The sequence below is a fragment of the Ostrinia nubilalis genome, chromosome Z (genome assembly GCF_963855985.1).
Source record: "Ostrinia nubilalis chromosome Z, ilOstNubi1.1, whole genome shotgun sequence".
Lineage (NCBI taxonomy): Eukaryota > Metazoa > Arthropoda > Insecta > Lepidoptera > Crambidae > Ostrinia > Ostrinia nubilalis.
Window position 1 is genome coordinate 2,013,923 of NC_087119.1, and position 21,461 is coordinate 2,035,383.

The following is a 21,461-nucleotide window of genomic DNA, read 5'->3' on the forward strand; positions in this document are numbered from 1 at the left end:
TTCTTTAAATATCTCATTATTTTAGATGGCTCAAAAGATACGGAACTTAAATATTCGTTTTGAGGTAACGTTTCCTTTGACAAGCATTTCCCTGCAAGCGTTCCATTTCCACCTCAAGTGGAGACAATAGAAGCTCTACAGTGTTTATTCATCCGTGCAAGCGTGTATTCTCTCCTGAAGCTCAGGGAGCACTGAGCAGGCGGTCCCGAAAATAAGGGTGGCGGTGGTGGGGGGTACCCCCTTTCTACGGCGCCGCGCTGGCTGGACGTTCCAGGAAGCTTGCTTTAGCGAGACGATACGCACGCGGTGACATATGGGTTTAATTTGAACCGTAATGCAGGTAGCGTAACATAAAGTCTTAAGGTAATAATTGAGAGTACAATAATGCTAATTAGAAATTAGTATACCTTTAAATATGTAACAGAAGGATGCTTATATCTATTGCTAGGTTTATACTGATTTGATACAGTATTTACGGTATTTTTAAGCGACCGTGCCAGAAGGAGAGTTATGTATAAGATTAGTCAAAAAGGTTTCGTAAGAAGACTATTAACATAAAAATATTGAATCATTATGACCGTGAGATGGTTTTATAATAATATAATGGTTGCTCTTTTGGATAGAGAAAACCATAAATTTTATTTCTTTAATCTACATATTGTTATATTGCTAGAAGGAAGCCTAAGCCTAGACGCAGACCACCGACTTTTAGTTGGACGATAGTTGGGCTCGATTCATTGTATGAAGAATCGACCGATACCAAATCGGTGTAATGTGCGCAAGTATAATATAAGTAGTATAGTGTAGTAATTAGCAGGAAACACAATAAATGCTCGGGCTAGGTGGCGCCATCTTGCTGTAACTCTAATAATCTTCAAAAATCTATTAAATTCCATACAAAAAACACCCAGTTACTGCTATGGTAACGGTTGAAGTAGGCTGGTGCAACTGAGCCCGAAAACAAAAAACTAAGGACGAGAACTATTGCCGACAAACTGTAATGCAGTTTGGCAAGTGTATCTTTATATTTGACTAGCTGACCCGGCGAACTTCGTACCGCCTTAGCGTAGAGATTTTCTTAATATTTTTTTCCGTAAGAACCATCCTTGGACTTCCACAAACATTTAAAAAAAAGAATTATCGAAATCGGTTCAGCCGTTCACACGTGATGCCGTGACAACGCGAAACGGGTTTCATTTTTATATATATAGATGTGTATCCTTTTGTGAACAATAAATAAAAAAAAACAAAAAAAAAAAAAAACAACTTAACAGGCCGATCCAACTATCGGCCAACTAAAAATCGGTGGTCTGCGCCTAGGCTGAGCTGTACAAAGGTGACGTTAACAATTCTTAGACAAACAAGCTAACCGATTAAAGCTCTTATCCAATCCATTGCATGCTGTTCGAGCTGCACATCACACAATATGACGTGGCCAATTTCATATCGTTCGCCTGTATTCTTGGCAGTAACTTTGATAGATTTAATCACACTTAATTGAGGGAAATTGGCCGCAGCCAGAAGATTTTAAAACCATTTTTAATCATACGTTTGGATTCATGTAAGAAACCTTGGTTTGTTTGACAAGTTCAAGGTGATGGTTTAATCCAACTGCAAAAAGAAAATATGGTTTTACTTCTGTTTTATTTCAACTTATAAAACTCGATGGTTTGGTGAGTTTAGACGTTACAAAGTTGTTGGTTAATATGACAGAAATATGTGCCATATCCTATTTTAAAGCTTGAAATTGAGGCTTCTGGATTAATCTTTTGGATTAATCCAGAAGCCTCAATTTAAGCTCTCCCATTTTAAAAATAAAGTTTTAAAAGGTTTCAAGCAACTGATAGAGTATAAGTACCAGCAAAGTTCTAACAAAAACTAATAGCACGGATGTGGGCGCAAAACTGCTAAGTTAAACTGGCAGTGAGCAGGGCACGTGAGCGGAATGCACGGACTAGTGGCCCGCGCCACAATGGATGCCTTCAGACAACTATCGTAGAAGAGGATAGACTTATCTTATGTTTCTTTTTGGTTCAAAAATCTTTAAGACAGATTTGTACTCTTAAGTCCCTTCGTAGTATTAGTACTTCAAAAATAGCAATTTTCACATAATCGGAAGTTATTCCAAGCATTTCTGTGCTACGAACCCCGTAGCAGCTACGAAACTACCTCCGTAGTCGGCCGTGATAGTGACAGATGGCTTCGACCGCACAATTTATAAGTCGCTCTATCTCAACGAGTTAAGGTCGAAGTTTAAAATGCAGTGACGCGAGCGAATTCACAATAGCACATTGATCGTATTTCTAAGACAATAAGATTGAGAATCGTGCGGTTATAAACGATATCTAACGACGTGTATTGCAGGCAGCTTTCGACATTGAGAAATCGAAAACATTAGTTTTAGTGAGTCTCGTGTTGCCTTTGCTATGGATAAATGTAACCTACCTGTTATATCAGAATCTGAGGGAGTTGTAACTAAATTAACAATTTTTCCATTCTTTGACTTCAATCGAATGCAAGTCAGTCTATTCTGGTTTTAGATAATTTGACTAATACTACGCTTCTATGCTTACGCCCGTATTCACAAACATTACTATGAGATCTCACATTGCACGTGGATGCACAGGGTGACACAAGAACTATTCAACGCTGTACTGCTTCACATAAGCAAGCATCGTTTGTGAATCCGGGCGTTAAATAATAATGATGGTAACTCGAAGTCTATTCTGGTTTTAGATAATTTGACAAATACTACGCTTTTGTGCTTATTCTCATATTACGGGTAAAGAAACTTTATTCTCATAAGAATTACTTCACTTACATGAGAACTTAGAACTAAAAAAATATATATTTATTAAAATAAACGTTTTACAAATACGCGAGCGTGCTAAACTAAGTTAGTGTGGATGGGTAGTTTGGTATCATTAAACAAGACGACACACGGCACTGTCAATACGAGCGATATTACGGGAAGTAATCTAATTTACCTACCTAATATAAAATTTTCGTGTCACAGTGTAACAAAACTCTTCCGAACTTGACTGATTCTTCTGACATTTTGTGTATTCAGTAGGTCTGAGAATACGACGTAACATTTTATATCGTTATGTAATACTACAGTAATACTAAGGGGTGCAACGAAGTCGCGGGCACAGCCAGTATTACTATCTAATTTGACAAAGCACATTCTGCGCAAATGATGCCCCGAAAGCTAGCGAGTAATGCCACTGCAGTGCGGTGTCTAGTAGCTATCACCTGACTGTCTTAAGCGTAAGCAGCGTTTTTACATAAATTATCTAAATCTAAATATATAACTCAAAGGTGACTGACTGACTGACTGACATAGTGATCTATCAACGCACAGCCCAAACCACTGGACGGATAGGGCTGAAATTTGGCATGCAGGTAGATGTTATGACGTAGGCATCCGCTAAGAAATTATTTTACGAAACTCCACCCCTAAAGGGGGTAAAACGGGATCCACGCGTACGAAGTCGCGGGCGGCGGCCGCTAGTTTTTACTAAAATTAGTAACGTAGCGTTTGTCATTTTGTATGGAAGCGTAACGCCGCTAGCATGGTTAATGTTTTTAAATACCTACATTACACATAGAAGTGACCACTAAAAAGAATTAAAAATAACGTTGCATGTTATTGCAAGGAAGACAATAATATCACCTTCTTGCGTTATTTTTTTATAATGATACACTTATAGACGCTTTAAAAGTTATTGGTTTTACATTATTTATATAATTTTATACACGTGTATTATTTCAAGAGCGATGATATTTTTATTATGAGTTGTAATTATTTTTTCAATGAAATGGCTTGGATGGTTCAAGAGCAACACTACTTATTAAAAATTGTAATTATTTTTTTCAATTATATCTATTGGACCTTGATCCTATCTTACTCGAAGGTCGCAGATGCGATCGTCTTAATTTATTATTATGTGCATCATTGTGACCATAAACTTGGTTGGTACTTATCCATTCAAGGTTGATTTTATTATACTTTTGTGGTCAGTGGATTACTTATAAATATTTTTGTAGATGATTAAAAATATTGTTCTGTTGATTAAACTTAAAAATAGATATTATCATTTACCTATGGTGTACCTACGCCTAACTAACATATTACATTTAGTAAGGAAATGTCTTAAAATTTTAAACTCGTGTTTAACGGAGATTTGCTGCGGGTCACAGTATACTTTCTTTAACAAAATATTAATGGCCAGTATTATCTTATTTTAGAATCTGTACAAATGTGATACAGAAGCTGTATGAATGGCAGTAAGTCAGAACTGTTACAAACGTAGACACACGCATAAAAGTGTTAATTGAAACAGTTTAAAAACAACTGTCCGTGTGAAGGGCGCATCAAAAATAGCTTACAATCGCTTCGTTGACAAAATCCCCGGTTGCGTCACAGTGGGTTGAGAAAGCCATCAGTTTCCTTCATTATGGCGTAAAATAAATGGAAACTTGCAACACACAGCGCCATCTATGTTACACTGCTTTAAACAGCCAGCTCCATCTAGCGGATGGTAGCAACAATGTTCAACATCGCTCGGAAAAGCGCACTGAAAAGTGAAACCAGTTCACAGTAGCTGAAAAACATTTAGTTCCGGAAAAGTACGCTCTTGCTGGTGGCGCTAGCGTCGCTTGTTGGTTCCACCACTCTCCACTAGATGGCGGGAGCTTGGGAATGCGTGTTTCAAGGACACCGCGTTTGTGAATTATTCAAACAATTCGTTTAATGACCATCTTTTAATGAACAGTTTAACGCTAAGGCTTCAATTTTGGTGTTGTTTCAAATTGAATAAGTAGAAGGCACTTGCGTAAATGAGGAATTGTTTGTTTAGGTTTAGGACCATTCATAAAAATGTTATTCACATTCGCAAAAGCATTTTTAAATTAAAGCACATTGCTGGCATGAAGCAAAAACCATACAATATAAACAAGGCATATGAAAAATGGTTACCAAATCTACAGCCAGCTAAGTATGAATTACAATTCGTTAGTTGGGAAACGAAGCGACCTACTGTGCCAGTTATCGAAACTTTTTCCTTTAATTAAAAAACTAAAATGATGTTCATGAAAAATGTTGTCATTTTCCAACGTAAGTGTGCTTTGGCTTTGAACAACACTTGAGAAATAGAGCACTTTCATATTTTGTGAGATAATAACCCTGCGGTGCCGATCTGTTTCATAATAAAGGACAAAATACAACAACTCCCTCCCCTCCCCCTCGGAGGACATTTTCGCTGAGAGGGCGGCAGTAATGAGTCCTGCCTTACGTAAAGTTGTCGCCGGGACACACTCGAGTGATAAAACTACCCACATTCTAATCTGACAGAGCGACTAATTTTGACATTTCCATTGTCGTAGCAATTTTATTTTATCCTCAACTGGATATTAAAATCCAGTAAAAAAGTACGGTAAAATAGAAGTTCGTGTTGCCAAATATGAATAGACTAGATAATAGGAGCGTTAGAATTATAATATTATACTTTCTTAATTTCAGATAATTGTAGTACTCATGCGCTTTTTTAATGTTGCCAACAAAAATAAATGATTTTCTAAGTATAAACTCTATACTTTTTAGCTTTTGAATAAGTATATCCAATGCCCATACATAGAGAGGTATTTTTTTCCTACTTAAAAGATTACGAAGTATGAAATGTAACAAATCAAGCCATAAATATTATCAGGACACTATTTTTTATATATTTATATATTTTATTTTATATATTATATTTTTTTATTTTGGCCAACATTTTCTTAATTTTTTACTAACAAATAAAAGATGAACATTGTTTGTGACTTCGGTGCGGATTATGTGGATTATTTGGGACCTTCCCGTCTCTGGATTGCCGTGAATCTGTGCTTCAAATAAAACAAAGATTGAAATGTTTGTGATGTGTAAGCTTCTTAACATCTTCTTTTATTTGTTAAAAATTTAGTTAACTCTATCTATTTATCTATAAAAGCGAAAACTCAGAAACTACAAGTGCTATAGCAAGATGTCTCATAGGTGCTCACTAAGACGAGATTTTGCAAAATTCAACCCCTAAGGGGGTAAAACGAGATCCACGCGTACGACGTCGCGTGCGGCCGCTAGTATAGGAATAAATTGTGTACCACAAAAGATCTCACACATACCAGATACCAAATCGAAACAACACCATTTATCGCGTTATGGTTCTAGCGCTGGGAAGCGATTTTAGTTATAATTATTATGTGCTCGGCGATGATTCAAAAATAGCTTGAACTAATGGACCATTACGGCTATCCTTTTGACCTCGGTCCCATTCAGTACCTTTAAAGTAAAGTCTTTATAAAAATGTGGGGCGCGTCCACCACAACAGAGCCAACCTTTTGAACCGAGGTGCTTGGTATAGCGCTCGAAATAAGGAGCGAGTATAAAATTTATGGGAAACGGCTAAGAAAGAAATCTTTTAAAACAAAGAGTCATCAAGCCACAATCACAGTTTCGAGGATGTGTCAATCACTATTTGTTGAATAACTATTTTTTAAATGCCCAGTATTACAAGTATGTATGGCAATGACATTAGGACAATATAAAAGTTAGTAGTTAGTAAAATAAAAAATAGTGACAATAACTTTGTAGCTTCAGTGCTTGGTGCACGTTTAGCAATTGCCGATTGAGCCATGTCAGACACTAAAAAGCTCATAAAATTATCAAACAAGGATCATGGCGTACTACAATGCTCATGAATAGCGATTGATGATTATCAAAAACTCCTTAGAACTATTTTGTTAAATCACAATATGTCTTGTTATCCAATACGTCCGTATCTATTACTAAAAAATAAAATCTCGATGCTTCAACGTTCAAAGTTTTTTAACAGAACAATTCCCTAACAACTGTCCAATTATTTACAAAGATTTTCAAGTTCTCTTTTTATTTCCAACTGAAGCGGTGACAGTCCATTCTGATTATTTGTTTGCTTAACAATTTCTTTGATGGCGGAACGTTCCAAGTCTACAGGCTTTATATCTTTTGACAATATAATTAAACCTATTTTAAAGTTAGCGGAGTTAGTCCCGCGATGCGGCAGGCTGTTTAAATTGTAAATGCTTTGTTTCTTCTTTATGCACGATATTATTTCGATAAATGTGATTATTTTAGTGTGCAATGACTAGAGAATTTAACTTGGGCGTTCTGATATCTTTGCCGGTTAGCTAATTACAAAAGTTATACAAAGAAGTCGAGAAGTGTTTAGTCAAGTCACCTAGCAAGACATTGCCTTGGTATGCGACGCAAATCTGAGTAGGTCACTGACTGACTCACTCTCAGATACTACAAGTGCTAGAAGTCTCAAATTTTGCATGGGAGTTCCTTTTAGAACGTAGGTGCTCGTTAAGACGGAATTTTCCAAAATTAAAAAACGGGGTTAAACGGGGTCCACGCGTACGAAATCACGGGCGGCCACTAGTATGGAAATATAACCTTATCAGTTGAAAAAGAAGCCATTATACAATCTAAGACATCTCTTATTGCACTCGAGACGCAGATCCCCACTCAGTATAAGAAAATTCGATATGAAATCGAACCCGCAACCCCTGGGACTTGTTAAGTGTAATTGGGACTTAGTAGCGCCATCTCTGTTCGTTACGTTATTAATGTTAACGCATTAATGAACTGAGCTCTGTTACACTTAAATAAATAGTAAAGGGATCAGTTAATTCCACACACTACTTACTTGTTACTACTCCGCGCTTAGTTTATTTTGTACCCAAAGTTATTTTAGGGCTTGATATATTCGCGTGGAGAGGGTTCTATACGAGTATTGCTTTATTATTATTGTTATTATTTCGAGATACCACAGTAAGACTAATTTAATGAAGGATCAAATTATAATCATAGTTGAAACAGTAGTTTCTTATACGTTAGTCAAAACCAATTGAATGTTTTTCAAGAAAACTGTAGCTTTAGACAATCTAATTTTACATTAGCTAAATTCTGCTGCTGGCTTTTTATAATCTTCAAAAAATGAGTTGAAATAATTAAATTGTAGAGTTGAAAACACATAATACTATTATTTTATTGTTTCAAACAGGCTCATATAATGTGCCATCCTATTTGACTAAATACCCCAACTGTTGATATACGCTAATGTCAGCGAGCACATGCCCGCAGCATGCGCCTTAAGTACCACAAGTTGGTAGTTCGGCCAAAGTGGCTTCTAGACGAATTCTGCTCACAGTTTGGGAAGTCAAGGAGCGATTATACGGGCGCTGCTGAGTGAGGCACTGAAAAGACGATGGATGCAACCATTTGTAAGAGCTACAGTAAATAATAACACTTCAAAACACGCTTGTAACAGTCTCGAGAATTTGGGTAAATATTATTTTAAAATAACAACGATAAAAGTGTTGTTCGAAGTCATCGAAGTAATATTAAAATACATAATTAGTAGCTTAAAGTTGAGGATTGATACCTATTTTGATTGTTACTTAAAAAGTAATTCGATCAAACAATAGGTAGTATGAAGGTGTTTATTTTATAAGTTGGTGGACTCTACATCACTATATTGCTCAATTTAGTTCAGTAAGTATACCTACTAATGTATGTAAATGTATACTTTATGAACATTACAACCTTCTTCTTTCTCTCCAATACAAAGTTTCCGAGACAGATACTATTTTCTTTGACAAATCAGGCAGCTGGATAAAGTTCAGTGCGAACTAAAGTCTACATCTTATTGCATACAAACAACAGAAAAACTTATTGCCCAGCTGTCCCAGACATGGGCTTGAACTTTAAAGTTGTTTGTCAAAGTTTCAACCCACTATTTATGCTTCACTGGACATTCCATTTCTTTTATTCAGATATCGAATCCAAAACTTATTTGCCGGCGATATTCAAACCAGCGGCTCCGATATAATGTTTCCAATATCGTCGTGGAATCCGGGCAATAAACGTTGTAAGAAAAATGGTTCTTTATTATGTTCCACGAGGACCACGGTTTGAGGGGGAGTATTTTGGAAGCACCAGAATCACAATTCGCATGCGAAATTGCACACATTTGCATACTACGAGTGGTCAAACCGGAACCGAACAGATTCGGTTTTCGAACGTTTATTCCAATTCCGACTGACCGGTTCACGTGTGTTGTTGGGTAGGACTTTTTACTACACCTTTCAACTTCAGGAGGAGGTCAATATAATTGTATTCCCAATTGACTACTTGGGTTGGTGGTATAAAATATTCAACAGACGGTGGACATCGGAAGTTGATTCTACGAAGATGTTGAGGATGAATAACACGGGCTTATTACTCGTTCTGTAATGATTTCAAGCTTTTGGTAATTTTGTTATCCATCTTTTTGGCTGAATGAACAGTTAAGACATGAAAATTTCATAGAAGAACTGATTTCCACTGTTTTACCGATGTGTGACTGTGACATATCGATGTGTGACATCGAGAGTATTATACATTCATATCGCACACGATACACTGCGAATGTCTCAAAAATACGTTCCCAGGCTTAATAGATCACACCTATCCGAATGGGTTTCGGCGCGAACGTCGCGAACGTTCAAAATGATTCTTCGCGGAGTCGTTTTGAGAATGAATAAGTAGATCATTTTGCTCACTGAGCACTCATAACATCACACAGCTACGTAAAAAGGATGATTTGTGAGCAGTTACATCTAATCTGATGTCGGATCAAAGTATGAGTTATGTTGAAATAAGATTAAGATACACGATGTGATAGGTGTAAAAAATATTCACGACTGCCTGGCATATCGGAAGTATGACGTCAAATGGCGACATTGATTCTACGCAGTCATTTTACATAAATCGGCCTTTTATTATGTAAAAGTCTGGTTTGTTTTTACAGCAAGAGTTTCCAACTCGCTTGAGATACAAGAAGATTTTGAGATAATGTGTTATCTCACAACGTTTTCGTTGTATTGCGATAATTTATGACTGTGTAGTTCTGATGGGTCGGCTGAACCCTAACACGATGTAAACATACAAAATTAATAAAAAAACTCATAAAATATTAAAATTTACACCAGATTTTATCTTTTACAATAAAATGTTTGGTATTTCACGCCAGGTGGCAACCCTGTAATTTTTCACGCGAGCCAGTATTTGGTTTCCCGAACTGAGATTCCGATAGCGCCATCTGTTATTTTGTACTGACACCCATAACTTACAACGCGATAATACATTTTTCCATGTGGATTTCATTTTGAGCGGTGATATGGGGTGATATTTCGCTATATTGAGCATGTAGCATCGTGGAAAATTCATATTCAAATTGTGTATATTGTGAAATCACAGGTACAGTCACGGAATGAAAAGGTTCGTCAGTTTTCAAATTGATTCCTTCAACGAATCGCGAGCACATAATTATTACCTTTTGAAACTATGTTACAGAATAATCTCGAGTTAGTGAAAATAATCTTTAACTGTTCGTCAGTAAAGTTCAAAATTATTCAGATCAAAGTTGTTTGACGATTTAACTTGTCAAGAAGATTATTATGATTGACAAACTAAAACCTTCTTGTTGGTTCAACCTGCCATTATCTATTAAATAAAAAAAAACTACATTTTGTAACATTGCACTGATGGGATAGAAAAATAAACAAGCAAAACCTTATTCGTTGGCAAACGTCATATTTATTTAAATGTTAGCAGTAAATGTTTCTTGCACGGTTATGTTGGCAGGTTTGACTCTTACAGTACCTAGTGCAAGCGAAAACCGACACTAAGGTGACGAACCTTTTCATTCCGCGACTGTACATAATATGTCAGGTCATACAGTTTTGTAATAGATCAACTGTGTTCCGCCGCATGGGCATACAATATGGAAAGATTAAGGAAAAAAAATGAATTGCTTAACACTATTGTGATAATAGAGTAAATAGTTAACAAACAAGAAACAAATTCAAACAATTATTTTACACTACCTATATGTCATACCATTCGGGAAGAGTACTAAAGACAGGGTGTACTAAAATTGACAATGTATTTAAAACATGAACTTTGAAAATTTTAAAAATCATTTTCCTTATTTGCATTAGTTAATAACTAGCCTAAACAATCTTCAGGCAACATTATAAATATCTTAATAAAATGCAGCTCAATATTACACAAAACAAAGTATTTTTCATACAATTAATTTCGGGAACCGACAATCTGAGCTTGAATAAAACTGGATTCATAGCGTAGCAAGCGCGGAACGTATGAATATAACATAGCGTTTTTAATATCGCTCATGGTAGCAGTTGAAGACAATATCGAGCATTGGTATTCATCAGACTTGTTACTTCCCGTATTTTGCATCCCATGCCTTTGACCTCGACCCCTGAAGGCTACGTACGAGCTGGGAAGGATGGGAAGGATGAAATTGGACGGCAAAATGGCACAACACCGCAAAATGTCTGAGAGAATATTTCGGAGTTCTCTTCTGTTTCGAGTCATACATACATACGTACCTAATAATTTTGTTTTTTGAGCATACCGAATTAAAATATGAAACTCTGAGCCATCATCTATGAAAAACGTGGAAACCATTAGCTTTATTGAGCCATAATATTGTATCTCCATGTTCTAGACATCTTTTGTTATCAATATGAATACATTCATACATATTATTTCTAAGGCAATACATTTTTAAACTAAACATTAATTTTAACTTGTCCAAGCGGTTTGCATAAGCAACCCAACTTTTCGTAGTATAAGAATTAGCGTAGTGCTACGAATTGCTACGAATTTGCTACGAAGTTCGTAGCTCGTAGACTGTAGCTCACTGACGGGAGAGAGGCTTGCTACGAGAGGTTCCTCTAACCCTAAAATGAATGAGAGAAGGTTGATATTACTAAAACATTAAAAATATATTTATTGAGGTATTAATTTAATAATGTATTTAATGCTAAATCATTAGCGTATTAATTTAGAACGAACTAAAAGTAAAAATGATACTTCCTGTATTTACAAAAGCAAGTAATTTAGAATAAAAATGTATCGTATTTTTTGGTTTCTTTGTAACATTAATCTGACAATGCTAATTATGTTTAAAGATCAAAGGTTTTTGAGGAAAAGATTAATACGGAAAGAAGCTTATCTGAAACGAAGAACAAAGTGAGAACGTTATTACGAGTATGTTTTATTTATCTTTTGTTCTACTGACGGTTTCACAAAGGCAATTATTGTTAAGTCGTACGTGACATCCCTAGCGGAGTGAAACGGAAAGGACGAGAGTGTGCCCACAAATAGTTTACTGGGTGTGAGAGAGATAAAGCAGTCTTTACTTTTATTTATAGGCTTCATCTGAATTGAATTGAATTTGCCAGATCTTCAAGGAATGTTTTTCAAAGAAACTTTAGTGAAACTTATGGGATTGAAAGATAATGATAAACAGAGAAAAGTTGGTAATTTGATATATTTAAATAAATATTAGTATTATATAGGTAGACCCTTTTACATGAGTATACCAAACTAGGTAGGTATGGATAATTTTGAACTTACATAGATATTTCATTTTTTGCAAAGATTCAATATACATTTCATAGGCTGAGTTACACCACATTATTAAAATCGTAGCTATAACGATAACCGGTGTTTTTTGTATGGAGTTTGACAGACTTTTGACGTTTGTTAAATTTAAAGTAAGATGGTGCAACCCAGCCTTAAACTAGTTCATATCCTTGTAATTACAGTTAGTGTAAAAGGTGTCAGAATATTGTTCTAAAACTCTAAGTTAATATAAAAAAGACAATAATTATATTGATATTAACACTTTGGACGGGGCACATAGCTCGTAGAGCTGATGGCCGCTGTGGCAGGAAAGTTCTTGATTGGCGACCACGAACCGGAAGACGTGGCGTGGGCAGGCCTCCCACTAGGTGGACCGACGATCTGGTGAAGGTCGTGGAAGGTGCCTGGATGCGTGCGGCACAGGACCGGTCTTTGTGGAAATCCTTGGGGGAGGCCTTAGTCCAGCAGCGGACGTCTTTCGGCTGAAACGAACGAACGATTAAAACTTTTCCATACCCAGCGCCACTCGTAAGCCGCGGTCACTCCGTTGTGCTCGTAAGTGTAATAAATACAGCGTGGAGTGGCGTGAGAAGTTGCAGCGTTACACTCTCATACATAATTAACGCCACAATCCGTCACCGGAACGCAACACGACATTAAAGTTCTCTACACCCATTTTTGTAATAAAAATACGTTCAGAATACTCTTGTTCATAATATTTATGTCGCTTTGCCCGCGGTTTTTCCTCACGTGTATTGCAGTCTGTCACAGAAATGCCACAGCGTTGAATAGAGCTGTGTGATAGGTTCGTGTGTAACCCTTTGCGTTCACACGCACTGTGAGACCTCATAGTAATGTTTGTGAATACGGGTGTTAATCTATATGGATAAAAGTATCCAGTTTTAGTTTGGGATTTTTGGATTAATTTCATTAAATAGATTAGCAGTTTTGCGGCAACGTAGCCTGGTAGGCCGTCATAGACTTCAACGGTATGGTTACCGAATGGTTATAATTGTTATAGTACAGACCATAGTACACTAAACTCAACTCTATGGTACTTTAATAGGTGACCTAATATGCTGTTGACTTTACAAGCTAGAAGCAAAACTTCGAACTCTGTTCTTCTAATTAATTTCGTTGCGGGTTCAATGACAGTTTAACTTTCCCCCGGGACAAACTTGACCTTCACTGGTTGGGTTTTTATGGCGGTCAAGCTGTAGGTCCTGGCTACACAGGAGTTGCAGCGGTGGGAACGAGAGGTGGGAATAGTCCCGCAAGCTAGAAGCAAGCTAGTTAGAGACTGAACGAGACTAATCCCCGCTAGTTCTCATCACTGCAACTTCTGTATAACTAGGAAATACCTACAGCTTAGGCGTCTATAATACCCCGTTAGTGAAGTTTGTGTAGTCCCGGGGGGGTTAGCTAATTACAAATCCGCAACGAATTAATCAGAATAATATAATATTTATTTTGTTAAGCATTTTGTAGTTAGTATGATAGTTGGAACATTAATCTGAGTTTCTTCCGTTTCTACTTCTCAGCACCAGTTGATATGTCCCGAAGTGGTTAAAAGACTAACTTTAATTGGGGCGTGTATAAGTACCTTAGAAAGAGCCTGCATACTCATAATAAAAAATTGCTATAAATTTTTTATCGGATATTTATTTACTGAAACCAATTGAATCGAATTATAAACAACTATTAGCGGCCGCCCGCGACTTCGTACGCGTGGATCCCGTTTTACCCCCTTAGGGGTGGAGTTTCGTAAAATCCTTTCTTAGTGTCTGCCTACGTCATAACATCTACCTGCATGCTAAATTTCAGCCCGATCCATCCAGTGGTTTGGGCTGTGCGTTGATAGATCACTATGTCAGTCAGTCAGTCAGTTAGTCACCTTGAGTTATATATATTTAGATTTCCAGCACATCATTATACCCGCCCACTCAGCTAATAACACGCTGAGCCAGTGCATTACTGGCTCAAAGATGCACTAGAGCCGTCTTTGTCGTTCCGAAGCTGTATACGGCTCAGCCGGAGTAAGCCTTTGACGGCTGAATGGCGGATATTTGCAGTATCCGATCCGCGGCAGTATTCTATTACGGCTCCACATTGCTGACTCGAGGCAGGTGGGAGTTTCAAAAAGTGTTGTTAAGGCCAGTACAGAATGGTGCTATGTGACTTGCATAAGAGTGGTGCAACTTGCAAGACTACCCACGTTAAAATAACGTATTTGTTGCTTTTTAAAACGTAATATGAGGGCATAAAACTATTTTTTTGCTCGACACATTAATGACTCCTGAAAAATCTAATATTAAGTGTATTATAACAAGGTATAGCATTCTGTCCATTCTATCTGTCTATTCATTGTCTATTCTGTCCCGATTTAACAATCTGACAATTAATTAGAAATACTCGTCCTTTAAAGTATAGCTGCAACTTGCATTCATCAATCGATTGCAGTTACAGATGTTGTTAATGATATTATCAACATCATTCAAATTAAATGATAACATAGCTTTTCCACAGGACTAGCTTTACCTTTTACTAATTACTTTTTAAAGACAAATCTACAGGCAGATCTATAATAATCATAATATCATATGGGATATTATTTGAAAAGTGAGAACTAAAGGTGGAAATAAGTCCCGTGCATCAGTCTGCACTCGTCTCAAATTACAGGAACTGACGTTTACATTTCGTTAGTCACTGAACCTCTCTGAGCAAAGCTTGTAACTGCAACTCAAACCTGGTGAACACACGTTTGCAGTTCACATTCAGTTACTTACGTTTGGCTTCTACACGTTACAAACTAAGATTCGCAGTCGCTAACTATCGCTCCTCATTAACATCATTAGTTGAAATCTTCTTAATGTCTTCTAACGTCTTCGTGCTACCAAAGGGTTGTTAATTTTAACATCGTCTTTGATAGTGTGTCTACACTCGAGTTTTGAAAGGTAAGGTTAGTAGGTTTTTATGGACCTCTACAAATCTATATATATAAAACTCAAAGGTAACTGACTGACTGACTGACATAGTGATCTATGAACGCACAGCCCAAAGCACTAGGCGGATCGGGCTGAAAGGCATGCAGGTAGATGTTATGACGTAGGCATCCGCTAAGAAAGGATTTTACGAAACTCCACCCACGAAGGATCCACGCGTACGAAGTCGCGGGCGGCCGCTAGTCTTTCTATAAATCTTGTTAACCTCTCCAGGTAAGCCAAAGTAGCTTTAGGTCATGCGGCTATAAACATCGTTATAAGACAAACATATATACAACTTTAGCATTAAGTACCAGGTACTCGTAAGTAATATGCAACCTTTTATATGTGGTGCTTATAGTTGTTAAATAATTTATTTCATAGAGTCATCACTCTTCTTCAAGCAATACAAGTAAAAGTGTATTCTGTGCCCATACTTCATTTGTAATACAAAACATCCATCAATGACCGACAGCACAAATCGTGAAGTTTAGTTTTTTACCCAATTAACTTACAAATAATAAGTACAGCGGTAATATTACAAACTTTCACAAAGGCCGTAATGCCGCAGCCAATAACAAAGGCCGGCATTTTCCCGAAACAACTAGAAGGACGAAACTAAACTCGTTAATATCGATCTGATTTTAAGTTTGTGACGTGAACAGATGGCACGTTTAGTATTTTCTAATAATAATATAGCCTATTCTATATTCTAATATTCTGCCATAATTATTGGTTGTCATCATACAAACAGTCATGTAATACTTATTTACGAAAATATTAATATGAAAGCAACTTAACTGGTAGTTTACAGATTGTTCAAATCATTTACCAATATATTAATTACTTTCTATGCCAACTTTTGTTACTACGAGTAAAGTTGAGAACGAATGCACCACCAAAAACCTACAACTGACAATTCATGATTGTCTTTTGTTTTGCATAACACAAAACAAACGATAGTGTTAATGTTTCAAGCGTTCCATTTTTTTAAACTTGGTTATTTGGTTCTATAATATAATTTTGCATTGAAAAATTATTCGACGGTTTTGTACTTATGGCATTGAAAATGATTCTCTTAAAAAGAAGATAATAAAAATAAGTTATCAAGAATAACCTTTGTCCAGCAGTGGACGTCTTTCGGCTGAAACGAACGAACGAAGAATAACATTTTGTATTTTAATTAGAATGAAAATCACAGGTTTAAAATAACAATTACTTTAGATATATAGGGTGAAGCAAAGTTAATGTTACCCAACTAAAGAACAAGTGAGTATACCTCGAGCCCGGAGTGATTTGACTATAGACCACCACACCACTCTTAGGCGAGCCGCACTCTATCAAGATAAGCCCCGGGTCACTATGAGCACCACAATACACACATGTCATAAGACATATAGGTACACGTCTTAGTCACTGCTGAGGAACTTATTTTCGGAGGCAGCATTGCTTTTCTAAATCTCTTTTATTCGTTATACGTGTTAGTACTACCTAACCTCACGGGTGCATTATGTTTTTGAATTGTGCAACGTAATTTATAATGCCACTAAATGTCATCACGGTTTAATTAAAGACCATATAAATCAGCTAAATAACTAACGTGATATAGTGGTGGTAAAGTTAATAGGTAATAGAAAATGTCAATTTACGAGCTGTAAAGAGAGGATTGCTATGTATTCACTCAACATCCGATTCGAATTCGATTTAGATACGGTCTGGTTTGCTAGGTAGGTACTTTACGTTCTAGATCCGATATACGTCATCTGATTTCTTATACAGGGTGTCCCAGAATGGGTGAATCAAACTGCTAGGGGAGGTAGCTCTACTAATGTACTATCCCTAAAAATATGATTTTTTTTAAAATAATGTGCTCTAAACTCGAAATCTTGTCATAATTTTCAAAAGTTTGTTTACTAATAAACGAAGCGATTATGTACAATTAATATTAGTAAGAAAAAAGTACAAATAAACTCCAAACGCAGCAATTATAGCCAGATACCTACTTAGGCAAAGCTGATTTATTCTCACTTTAAAAAAAAAATGTTTTGTGTACTTATGCGCTTTATTTTTTTTCATCTTGTTTAGGGATAGTACATTAGTAGAGCTACCTCCCCTAGCAGTTTGATTCACCCATTCTGGGACACTCTGTAGATCTGTATTTTGGCTGATTTGGATCGGACATAGTACGTAACTGTTCCTAGGCAATCAACGTGTTTTGCAAGGAACACCATGCGAGATTTAATAGATTTAATGGAAGGAAAGCAGCGACACAACAATAATTAGGAGCTGAGTTGTTGTGACGGGTTTCCCGCGCTGTGACAAATTACAGTTGTGTAGGAACGACTTGGATCATTTATCCATGGCGCAGTCACGTGGCAAGGGAGGTGAAAACATCAGAATTCAAACATTTTCGTGAAAGACTCACTTAAGTAATAGTTGTTTATAGGAAATACAATAAAGCACGTTACACGTTCTAAAAATACAGTTGCATTGTGACGCATCAGAAGACGAAATTATGTCCATGATAAAAAAAATACAATACTGTCACCAGGAACCAGAGGTGGAATTGTATAAAGCAATCGTTATCATTTGACAGTTCATATCGTACGATTATTCTGTCAAACGCTTTGTTTATCTGACTTTATCATACGTTATAAACTGTCAAATGACTACGATTGCTTTACACAATTCCACCACAGGTGCATTTTAGTCTAATTATCTCTAATCTCTGGCTCATGACATTTTTTTTTGGTCCATGCCAATGTGGCCTAATGACTGATAGCCAAGAGATGAACCGAGAAAGATCTTATGGTAGTTTTAAGGTCATTGGCTTCTGATGGGTCACATAGCAATTAGAACTAGTATGATGTATAAGGCTATGGCCGATGGGGGAGCAAGGTTCTGGAAAACGCAGCGTGGGACGTCCACCCATAAGGTGGACCGACGACATCATAAAGGTAGCAGGAAGGCGTTGGACGCAGGCCGCTACCAACCGGGCAACATGGAAAGCATTGGGGGAGGCCTATGTTCAGCAGTGGACGTCCTGTGGCTGAGATGATGATGATGATGACTAAAGTCTAGGACTTACGCTTCGGTGTTGTCGTCCCTGGACTCGGAGCGCTCGGCGTTGGCCTGACCGCGGCGGTGGCGAGCGCGCTGCTCGTCGCCCAGTCCGTACAAGCCGGCCACGGCCGCCATCGCTCTCGCTCACACACCCATCCCCCTCCGGACACCATTCACTCCGTCCGGCACACACTCATCCGGACGGCCCACATGTTTTTAATCCCTAACATCACAACCTGACTATACTAACGCATCACTACCTAAAGCTAATTTCAAAAATTTGGACGCATCATTTGGTACAGTGTGTAGCTAAATCACAATTTTATTATTGTATCTTGTCATAAGTATGGTGAGCGGGAACTAGGTTGTGTGGTCCCGCTTGAACTCTGTTTGTGTGGTAGCCAGCATCTGTGGGGAGTGGGAGTTAGAAGTTTCGGCGGTCGGACGGGGAGCACGGTCACAGTGGTTTCATTTCAACGCGGGTTAACGAGTCTGGTTAAATATTTGGCCGCGAAAAAGTTTTGTGGGACGTCAGCACGGGGGAACGTTTTGGCGAATGCTCAAGAAGCAGAGGAAAGTAAGTTAATTTTTTTGGATTTTAAAATACGTGGATGACTGGCGTTTTAGTTGGATTTTTCATTACAGTTTCGTATAGGATAAAGGCCGTTTATTGGTGACGCGGACGTTTGCGAAGATCATAGCAGTCGCAATTCACAAAGAAGGATCGAAAAACGTGTTAAGTGGTTGCGTCTCGGTCCGATCAAACCATGTCACACTTTTGGTGGTTCCAATATTTCCAAAAATGGTTTCGACAAGATAAACAACAGAATCATATAAATCATTACAGCTTTGAGCTAACCCCCTACCAATTTACAAGGCATCTAGCATTCCTTTCACATAGCTCACGACTCCGCGCTGCGATCTTTAGCCACTTACTAAATAATGTAGTAGCACCATAAATATCGTCGAAAATAAACCAAGTTAAGCACTCGCCTTTAAACGGGCGAAATCTGCGGCACACTAGCGCCAGCGGTGCGGAACAAAAACTAATTAAAAGCCAGGTGCTCCGAGCGCAGACTTGTCGACGTTGCGTTGTCAAAGCGGTAAGTGCCTGCGTTTGGAGAGAAGAAGCGCTCATAAATTACAATAATTAACGCTAAAACACGCCAATTTATATGTATATGTCGGAGAACGGTCAGAAGGGGCAGGACATTATGTTTCACCAGGAAGTTAAATAAAACGATGTATAGTTTTAACACTATAGATTGTTGTATTTCGGTAAGAATACAATAATAACAATAATAATATTCGAGCAGTCTCACACACAGGACCGAGAAAACAATACCGAGCGGCGGGTGAGGCCAGAATGCCACGACTACGGTCGTGCTCGTTCTTTTATACAGCCATCCCCACCCAAACCGGCTAGCAGGTAGCGCCCGACCTGTCTCGGTACGGTCAATACAACTCCTTTTACTTATTGCAAACTATTTTATAACATAACTAGACATTTACAATAAATCAAATTATAATTTATTACATTTAAAATTAATGTTGTTATTATTATTTGGTTTTATTAAAATGATTACTAAGTAATTACATGACAATCAATATTCTACGACACGGCCTTCCTGACGTTTCACACGTCCTCGGGTGATGAGTACTCTTGAGAATCATCTGCAAATGAGATAAAATTTATGGATTATATTGCTCGGCCAAACCTGACTTCAAAAATGAGGGTACTTTCTACTTAGAGTTTTTATACTACTTACTCAAAGGGTTCATACTACTCAAAGGGTACATACTACTCAAAGGGTTCATACTACTCAAAGGGTTCATACTAAAATGGTTCATACTAATCAAATGGTTCATACTACTCAAAGATTTTATACTACTCGAAGATTTTATAAATGATCAACACAAAGGAAATTCTTCAATAAAACTAAAATTGTATTTTATATCTTCTATACACAAAATTGACACAAGTTACCGAATACCTAGCGCAGGTTGCCCAACCCGGTGTTACCCGAGGCAGCCACCGCCACCCAAGGCAGCCTCCGCTCCACACAGGAGCCCCCGCTCCACACAGGAGCTCCGCTCCACACGGGAGCCCGTCATAGTTATAAGTCATCTCCACACAGGAGCCAGTTGTAGTCATAAGTCACCTCCACACAGGAGCCAGTCACAGTCATAAGTCACCTCCACACAGGAGCGCCCCACACAGGAGCCCCGCCCCACACAGGAGCCCCGCTCCACACAGGAGCGCTCCACACAGGAGCCTAATCATAGTCATAAGTCACCTCCACACAGGAGCGCTCCACACAGGAGCCAGTCATAGTCATAAGTCGTGCAGGATCATTATCCACGATGGTAGATAAGACCCCCACAGCCCTCCCAGTCATAGTCGCAAGTCATGAGTCTTGTATAAGTCATAAGTCACTTATTCCACTAACAAAATACATTGTGCGGGATCATTATCCACAATGGTAGATAAGACCCTCACAGCTCTCCCATGCTAGCCCAGATCGTCACCCAATAGAGCAGGTGAGACTTCAGCAATAATCAACATCAGTTTGACGTGATAAGGTATTTTCAGACTAGGTTTTAAAGGTATTGCCCGGGAAGCTCTATAACTGTGCTTTATTACATTTGAATTAAATTACCAACGTATGAGACTATTACATTGTATACAAATTTTAAAAGTACAGTTTTTTACTTTTTGTTAATTAAAATGTATTATACAGTGAATGACTTTTTAAGTAATAGAATGATGTGACATCGGTAATGAAACTTAATTTGACATTTACAATTAATTTGAGTCTAAAACTAAATGTAGCAATAATAATTAACATAACTTTTGTATTATTATTATGCTGCTGTTATGTATAAGAGCTGTGGTT

At 37.6% G+C, this 21,461-nt stretch overlaps 1 protein-coding gene across 6 annotated transcripts in view; it reads right to left on the reverse strand.

The window, feature by feature from the left end:
* LOC135086733 (potassium voltage-gated channel protein Shaker) overlaps positions 1–21,461 on the reverse strand; it is a 516,839-nt gene that overhangs the window by 64,884 nt on the left and 430,494 nt on the right. For 4 of the 6 annotated variants that reach the window (XM_063981514.1, XM_063981519.1, XM_063981513.1 and 1 more), the window contains exon 2: positions 18,590–18,972. The exons of the other annotated variants lie outside the window; for them this stretch is intronic. In XM_063981514.1, the coding sequence (XP_063837584.1) occupies positions 18,590–18,699 (110 nt within the window). In that variant the 5' untranslated portion in view covers positions 18,700–18,972. The remainder of the gene's footprint in view (positions 1–18,589; positions 18,973–21,461) is intronic. 6 annotated transcript variants of the gene reach the window in all.